Source organism: Octodon degus, unplaced genomic scaffold, assembly GCF_000260255.1.
Source record: "Octodon degus isolate 3935 unplaced genomic scaffold, OctDeg1.0 scaffold00056, whole genome shotgun sequence".
In the NCBI taxonomy this organism is placed as follows: domain Eukaryota; kingdom Metazoa; phylum Chordata; class Mammalia; order Rodentia; family Octodontidae; genus Octodon; species Octodon degus.
In genome coordinates, this window is record NW_004524632.1 from 7,867,457 (window position 1) to 7,876,790 (window position 9,334).

The 9,334-nt window shown below is 39.0% G+C and overlaps 1 protein-coding gene across 1 annotated transcript in view; it reads right to left on the reverse strand.

The window, feature by feature from the left end:
* Npepps (aminopeptidase puromycin sensitive) overlaps positions 1 to 9,334 on the reverse strand; it is a 50,256-nt gene that overhangs the window by 37,317 nt on the left and 3,605 nt on the right. Inside the window, exon 2 of the mRNA XM_012515270.2 lies at positions 1,592 to 1,713. Coding sequence (XP_012370724.1) covers positions 1,592 to 1,666 — 75 coding nt within the window. The 5' untranslated portion in view covers positions 1,667 to 1,713. The remainder of the gene's footprint in view (positions 1 to 1,591; positions 1,714 to 9,334) is intronic.

Below are 9,334 nucleotides of genomic sequence, written 5' to 3' on the forward strand. Positions count from 1 at the left end.
TCTCTCTCTCTCTCTCTCTCTCTCTCTCTCTCTAACCAACAAAGTGTTCAAAAGGGTTAGAGACAGATAGTGGAATCATTCAAACAGAAAATGAAGCCTAACTGTTGTGGCAAATGTTATTTTTAAAACAAAAAGTAACAGTCCAGCATGGTGGCGTACACCCATAATCCCAGCCTTCTGGGAGGCTGAGGTAGGAAAATCACAATTCCGAGCCCAACAAAGGCACTCAGTGAGACCCTGTCTCAAAGTTAAAAAACTAAAAAAGGGCCAGGGATGCTGCTTAATGCAAAGACCCTGGGTTTAATCCCCAGTACCAACCAAACAAATGCCAATGAAAATCTCACAGAGGATGAGATGGGCTTGTTACACTGCCCAGGCTAGCCTGCAGCTTCTTAGGCTAAAACAATGCTGCCTGAGTCTCCTGCATAGCTGTGACTATTAGAGCATGTCCCCACACCCAGTTAACAGAATATCACTGAAAGAAAAGATGGGGGCCGGGGAGATGGCTCAGTGGAGTAAGTGATTGCCTGGCAAGCACAAGGGCCTGAGTTCAATCCCCGGTTCTGCAAAAAAAAAAAAAAAAAAAAAAAGAAAAAAGAAAAGATGCATCAACAAAATAAAGTAGTACTAAATTAGACCTAAAATTTCTGTTTATACAAACAAACAATCCAAGGATATGGGCAGAAACTTAAGAACAGTAGCATCAGTTGTTTCACTATTCATATTGAAATTTACAAAAATAGATTTAAAACATGAAGATCCATTAGCATATTCAAAACAACTTACATACTTATAAATACTTGACAACTAAGAATTTTTTTTATTATTATTTATTTATGTGTGTGTGTGTGTGTGTGTGTGTGTGGCCAGCTCACCCACCAGGGGGCGGGCTGGCTGGCATGTGGTGCTGGGGGATTGAACTGCGGTCCCTGTGCTTTGCTAAGCTTGTTCTAAGTAGGTGCTTTAGACCACCCAGCCATCTCACCAGCCCACAACTAAGAATTTTTAAAGGGACTGATACTATACTAAGATAAAGGCTATGTCAAAGAAATGCTACTAACTAGCTAATAATGCAGTAAAAAAGCCACAACCATCAAATACCAAGAAGACGATTTTCATATACAACTATAAAAGCAATTCAAGTATATTCAATTTTGTCACCTGAATACACCCACATATAATTATTTCCCTACCCACATCCCAGTTCCCTCCTTTCTCTAGAGACAATGGCTGTAGAGAATAAATAAAAACCCTCAATCACATCCATTACTATGACAAAGGCACCAAAGCTCAGGTAATTACCCTAAAGAGTAAATACAGGGGCTGGAGAGATGGCTCAGTGGTCTAAAGCACCTACTTAGAACAAGCTTAGCAAAGCACAGTGGACCGCGGTTCAATCCCCAGCACCACATGCCAGCCAGCCCCGCCCCCTGGTGGGTGAGCTGGCCACACACACACACCTCTCTCTCTCTCTCTCTCTCTCTCTCTCAAATAAATAAAAAAAAATAAAAAAAAATAAAGAGTAAATACAGGTGAGCTCTGTCACACACTCCCAGTGCGAACGGCCGCCGCATCGGAGAGCAGCACCTACCTCGAACTGAGTCACGGCAGCGTAGCGCACCTCTCCAGAAGGGGTGGTGTATTTACTTCTATAGAAACCTTTCATTTTGTCATTCAGCTCTCCAACAAAATCTATCTTTAAGGTTCCTGTGCCTGTGATTGAAGATAAATTAAAAGCCCCTTTTATTATGATGTTAACAGTTATCAAAAATATGTCCTCAAAAATCTATATTCAATTGGCTATATACAACACTCAAATCTTTCCCACTTCTTCAAATGCCCTTCCTGGCACTCAAAAGAATACTCTTTTACCGAAGTAAATGACATTGATCCTAAAATAATTTCAAGTTATGTTTAGGGTGACTGCTTGGGAAGTTCTTTAATTTTATTAACTGAGTCTCACATTACCAGTATATGAAGACAAAAATATTGTTAAATGTTTGATATATGCTATGGAGCATGAATTTTTAAAAAACATTTATCACTATTCATAAATTTCACATTTTCCCTAGATGAGAAAAACTAGGCTGAAAGGGTAAGTACTCCTCCAAAGGTCACATAATTAGTAAGTAACAAGAATGGGTAAAAAATTTTAACCCAAATTCATGCTCTCAACCAATTACTATGTGGATTGATTTTAAGGAACTTCATGAATCATTAAAGATGAATGCTATCCAGGCAAGGGAAATGGAACAGTGACTGCAGACTTTTGAAAGGGTCTACAATGGAAGACCACTGATTTCAAAAACAGAAGAATGTAAAACAAAACCTTTAGACACCTCAATTGTGTGAACACTGATATTAAAGAAATACATCAATAAATCAGTCAATGCAAATAAGTGCAACCTAAACATATTTTTAAAGGGGTGTGTGTGTGTGTGTGTGTGTGTGCTCGCGCGCGCATGTGCATGCGCACATATGCAGGGTCTCACTACGCAGCTCAGACTCGTAGTGATCCTCCTGATTTCTGCCTCCCTAGTGCTGGGATTACAGGCGTGTGCCACCATGCCCGGACTAAACAAATATTCTTTTGTTTAGACGAAACACAACCAGTTTAGACGAAATTGAGGTTTTTATTTGTATATGTACTACCTACATACGCTTTTGTTTATCTTTGTGGTACTAGGGGTTGAATCCAAGGGTCCTCTACTACTGAGCTACATGCCCAGCCCTTTCTATTTTTACTTTGAGACAAGAGTCAAAATAAGCTACCCAGGTAAGACTCAAACTTGTGACCCAACTGTCTGCCTCCCTTAGTGTAAAGGTTATAGGCACGTATCACATGCCCAGCCATGTATCCAATTTTCACAGAAAAAAAGATAATCATTACCTAGTAGTCAACGGTAAATTCAGATACATGGCAAAACTGTAAGCCCTTTCACATACTGCACTATAAATCAGATCACAAAAAGAATTCAGAAAAATGTTGACTTGGGCCAGGGAGATAGCTCAGTAGAGTAAGTACTTGCCTGGAAAGCACAGGGTCCTGAGTTCAATCCCAGATACAAAAAAAAAAAAAAAAAAAAAAAGTTGACTTTTAATTCATCCTTTCATAAATCAGAAGTTTTTTTTATTATTTTTCAGTACCAGGGATTGAACTCAGGACCTTGTGCTTTCCAAACAGGCACTTATGCCACTGAGCTACCTCATTAGCCCTCTAATTCATCCTTTCAAAGGGCCTATTTATAATAAGATCTAGCACATGGGAGTGTAACAAATAAAAGATGTTATGATTATAAAGTAATTAGCTAATTATATCAAAATCTTATATTCTAATGTTCCAAGCTGTCATTCTCAAATGCTGTAAAAAATGACATTTTAAATTGGTCAAAATGTTCTTGGCTTTTTCTCCTAAATTGTTTTTTGGATGATTGCAAAGTCAAATTTTTATTCTCTAAAGCTGAATTTGCTTTCTGGAAAAGTCCAAAATCTAAATGAGTGCAAGTCTACAGATTATGTCAAAGGAAAAATGTGACCTGTCCCTGCACAAAAGCAAAGCAGGTCTGTGAAAGAATTAACGGGACTTTTTTCTTTTTCCTTTGGAGACAGGGTCTCAGTACGCAGCTCACGCTGGCCTTGAGCTCATTCTGTAGCCCAGGCTGGCCTTGAACTCACAGTGATCCTCCGGCCCCAGCCTCCCAGAGTGCTGGGATGAAAGGCATGCACCACCATGCCTAGCCTAATTTGACTTTCTTATGTGCCTCCAGCTGGTTCTCAAAGTCATTTATGTGAAAATTTCAGACTTTGTAGCAAAGCCATCTCTCAAGCAAGGCATTCTTACAGTAATCACACAGAAAAACAATGATGCCTGAAGTGAAGCTTTATCAACAGACAAATATGCTGCTCAAATTTTTTTTTTTTTTTTTTGAGAAAGGGTCAGCTACATAGTCCAGACTGGACTCCAACTCACAACAATCCTCACACCTCCACATCTCAAGAGCTGGAATTACAAGTTGTACCGCCAGGCTCTATAATGCTTATTATTTTTATTCTTTCTGTCTGTCTATCTATCTATCTATCTTATTTTTGTAGAATTGGGGATTGAACTCAGGCCCTTGTGCTTGCCAGGCAAGCTCTTAATCTACTGAGCTATCTCCCCAGCCCCTGATGCTTACTATTTTCTAAATGAGATTTCTGAAGGATTTTTTTTTTTTTTTTTTTTTTTGGTGCTGGGGATGAATCCAGAGCATCATGTCCCAAACAGGCCACCTACCTAACACTGAGCTACATCCTGGCACCAGCAAACATTATTTATTTTTGAGACAGAGTTTTGCTGTGTAGCCCAAAGGTGGCCTGGAACTCACAGGATCCTCCTGCCTCAGCCTCCCAAGTGCTAGGATTATAGGTATGCACCATCACATTCAGCTACTAATGAATACTTTGTACTTTTCAAAAATGACATTACTGGAACAATAAATATTAATACAGTAAAAGAATCTGTAAGAATTCTAAACCATCGATACTAAATAACCAACATATAGTACAGAATTTTAAGGTAAAAATTTAAAGATTTTTATTTTGGGGGGCCAGGGAGATGGCTCAGTGGAATAAGTGCTTCCCTGGCAAGCCCAAGGGCCTGAGTTCAATTCCCAGTTTTGTAAAAAAAAAAAAAATTATTTTCTATTTTTTAGGAATTCACTAAATCTTTTAATAAAGCCTGCAAGGAACATCTAATAGATTCTAAAACCTCAGCACCTTTAATGGAAATTGTTTGATGGAATTTTATGTCATACTCCCATAAATGGAATAGCCAGTACGATGTTTTCACTAAGTCAATTCTTTAAGATTTTTAAAAATGTAATTCATTTCACCGTAAATCCTTCAACTTTTCCTATTTGGAACAAAAGTAGCTTTAAAACTCATAACTAAATAAGAAAGGCTGCTTACACTTTTACTCGGTTTTAAATCTCCAAGTCCATCAAACCATAACAAGATATTGACAGTGACCACTTCCAAAAAGTGGCATACTAAATAAAATACAAAGTATTGGAAAGGCTTATTACCTGAAATTCAAACAAAACACAAGTTAAAGTTTTCAAAAATCATAAATAAATTTAGTGTTACATTACACAATACTCATTACACAGTATTACTATTAATATAGTAGAATTTTAGGCTGAGCAGTAGAAAAAGGACTTTTTGGTAAATTTCACTTTAGCAAATTTACAATATATTTACACAATAATGAGTTCATTGCCATTGGCCTAATTTTATACCTATTCACACACACAATTCACACTGCTTCTCCAAATTAGATACCGTATTTCAATAACCAATGTGTTTATCTGTTTGGGTGATAAAGCTTTATAACATGAGCTCATTTAAAAACTAGATAATCAAAGAAATGGGACATCCACCAAACACCTTACATGATTATACTTCAAGAGAGAGTATATAATAACTTGTAAAATCAGGAGTGGATCTTGAATATTTTAACAAAAATAAATTGAATTAGCCTACAAAAGACTATAAAAGGCAAATTATATAAAAAGTAAGAAAGTCTTTGCCTTTATGTTACCATTTCTTATTATCCCATTTTTTTGCTTCAAAATGCTTAGAATGACTAGTGTTTCTCCACATACACGCCATTCTACAGGCTTTTAGCCACGGACTCTGAGACTGTCGGATCTTAACAGTGCTTATGACAACTTTCTCACCATTTTACAACATTGCCAATTTCAGAGAGGAATGTTTTATTTAGCTACATGAACTATCATCCACATAACTGTTGAGGCCGATGGGGCTAAACAGAGATTCCTAATGTTATCATACCTCTTGCAACATGCTAAAATTGGACTTTAAAAAAAACACAGCAAAACAAAACAGTACTAGGGATTGAAACCAGGGCACTGCGCTACATCCCCAGCCCACATTTTTATTTAGAGGCAGCATCTTGCCAAATGACTAAAACTGCTCTTGAACTTACAATTGTCCTGCCTCAGCCCCACAGAGGGCTGATACTACACATATGCACCACCATGCCCACCTAGAGTGTCATTTTCTTAAGATTTAGTTTCTTCTTTTCAATTGACAATAATTGTACAGATTTGTAAAATAAAACATCATTCTTCAAGCAAAAAACTGGGTAACTCTGACCCTGAGAATTTGATAAAATGGTTTTTAAACACTTACTGCAGTCAATGTTCGTTAACTTACTGCAGTTGGTTGCACCTGCAGGACTTTCTTGGCTTAGCGTTTCCATCAGTTATATGTTACATTAGCTAAATGATGATAACTAAAAATCTTTAACAACGATGTTGGACAGTGACATTAACAGTTACAACCTTCTTGACTTATGCTGTTCTCATTTCAAATGACTTCACTATGAAGCAAGTCTGCAGAGCTGTTTCTAATGATTCGGGGCTGGGGACATGGCTAGCAAGCACAAAGCCCTGGCTTTAATCCTCAGAACACCCAAAAAGAGAGAAAGAAAAAAAAAGAACGATGCAGTTGTCACATAAGTATATAATCACTCAGACATTATGCAAGGGGAAAAGAAAGGTGTAAGTATGTATGGCATGATACCGTCTACATTTTAGAAGTATACGCATAAACATGAAAATGATACCTTATTTGTTTGCCTTGTTTTGTTTTTTTTTTTTTAAGACAAGATCTCACTATGCAGTTCAGGATGGCTTTGAACTCACTATATAGCCCAGGCTGGCCACAAACTTGCAGCAATCCTCCTGCCTCAGCCTCCCCAGAGCTGGGATTACAGGTGTGCACCACCATGCCTGGCTAAAGATACCTTTTTTTTTAAGGATATTTAGGAAACAGCTCTTAAGGTGTAGAACTGAAAGATGAAGACAGGATAGAATAGAAAACATTTTTTGCAATACATGTGAATTTAAAACTAATTCCCAAATGTTTTTCAATATTTAATTTTAAAAATTAAAAATGCACAACGAGGTTAGAAGTACAGACTTCTCAAACTGCCGGGCTTTAAATCCTAGCTCTGCCACACACTGGCTACATGACTTTGTACAGGCTCACTTCCTTGAACCCATGGCCATCCTCTTGCCTCACCCTTCTAAATGCTGGGATTACAAGTGTGAGCCACCATGACTGGTGACTAGAGAAGTTTTCCTTGATTTTATTTTTTGGCCATGCTGGGGACTGAACTCAGGACCTCAAGCATGCTAGACAAGCACTATGCCACTGAGCCATGTCCTCAGTTACAAGTAAACTCTTTTTAAAAATTATTTATTTACTTCCTCACTTATTTGGTACAGGGTCTCACTATGCAGCTCAAACTCAGTGAACCTCCTGTCTCAGCCTCCCCAGTGCTGGGATTATAGGTGTGTGCCATCACATCCGGTTTTGGTGGCCAGCTGGGCTGGGGCCGGCATAGCATCCGGTACTGAGGATTGAACCCAGGTCCTTGTGCTTGCCAGCAGGTGCTTAGCAACCAAGTCATCTCCCCAGCCCCTGAAGTTTTTGATGCACTCCACTTGGCATAGACTATACACTATATATATATAATGCAAATCTTTCATTTAATGAGAGTCTATCTTTGCCTAATCAATTCCAGCAAATACATTCTGTTTTATTTTGATAAGTATGACAACTTTAATATTCTTATTTAAGAAATAATATGCCCGTCATGCACAGCAGCACACGCCTGTGACCTAGGATTCAGGAGGCTAAGGCAGGAGGATCACTTTGAGTTCAAGGCCAGCCTAAACTGCATAGTGAAACAGTCTCAAAAAGAGAAAACTAAATAAACCGCTATATTTTCTAATGCTGAACAAATGAATCTATGCTACTTTTTCTACACTTAAATTTATAGCTCTTAAGATTATTTTAAAAGCCAGAGTTTTAATATTTTGTTCCTGCATTCATTTTATTTCATTACTTTTTGCTCTTAAATCTTTTCTTTACCTCTACTTTTGTCATGTTACACACTCTTCTTGTGTAACTCAATCTGATGTTTAATTTTTAAGTCTTTCTAAACTAAATATCCCCTTTGTATAATGGATCCCCTTTGTATAATGTACAGCCTCTCGTAGGCACATATCTTCTTCTCTGTACTGGGAATCAAATCCATGACCTTGCGCATGCCAGGTAGGTACTGTGCCACTGAGCCCTATCCCTGGGCCTTCCATTCTAAGTAGTATCTTAGATATTCCTTGAGACCAAGTCTCACTGCACTGCTCAGGCTGGCCTGGAGTGAGCCCTCATTTCAGGCTCCCAAGTAGCTGGATGTACATCATGCACCACACCAGCTTTTCTCATTTTCATAACAAGTCTTTTTTGACTAATTATTCAGAGATATTACATGACAGGTTTATTTCACGTAATTATTTGGTACAAGACCTCAATACGCAGCTCAGACTCCTAGTGATCTTCTTGTTTCAGCCTCCCTGGGCTGGCAGTACAGGTGTGTGCCACCCCACCTGGACTCAGTTGCCAGCTCAGCGTGCCGAGGGGTGGGGCCGGTGCAGCATGCGGTGCCAAGGATCAAACCCTGGTCCCTACCCTTTCCTAAGCAGGCACTTAAGACTGCTGAGCTACCTTGCCAGCCCTGATAGTTTTTTTGTTTTTTGGGGTGTTTTTTTTTTTTTGCGGAACCGGGGATTGAACTCAGGCCCTTGTGCTTACCAGGGAAATGCTTATTCCACTGAGCCATCTTGTATCTTTTGAGGCAGGGTCTTGTTATGTAGCCCAAGCTGACCTAGACTTTGCTGTGATCCTCCTGTCTCAGCATCCCAAGTACTAGGACTACACGTGTGTACCACCACATCTATTTTTGACATTTTATTAGTTGGTTTCTCCCTGTGGTGTACCTCTACAAAGTAAAGACTTGCCTCATAAATTCAAACAAGGGACCGGGGAGATGGCTCAGTAGGATAAGCACTTGACTGGCAAACGCAAGAATCTGAGTTCAATTCCCGGTTCCGCCGGGGGGGGGGGGGGGGATTCAAAACAAATTTCTGTTCCTATTTTCTCTGTCCTTTCTGTCACTAAGTGATGTGGTGTTTCGCATTATTTTATTTTCCTTTATTTATTTGTTTTTAGAGATGGGCTAACCACATCATCCAGGCTGGCCTTGAACTTGCAACCTTCTGCCTTAGCTTCCCAGCATGCTGGGACTGCAGCTGAGCACCAACCTGCCCGGTGGATCGAAGTCTTGCTGGACTGACCTCCACTCTGTTCTTCCCCTGCTCATTCGTTGTTTTCCTACTGTTTGAGAGATTCCTCACTTTCATTTCCCAAACGCCTACTTTAAGAAAATATTTTTTATATAATCTCTAAAAGTTTTCTTAATTTAATT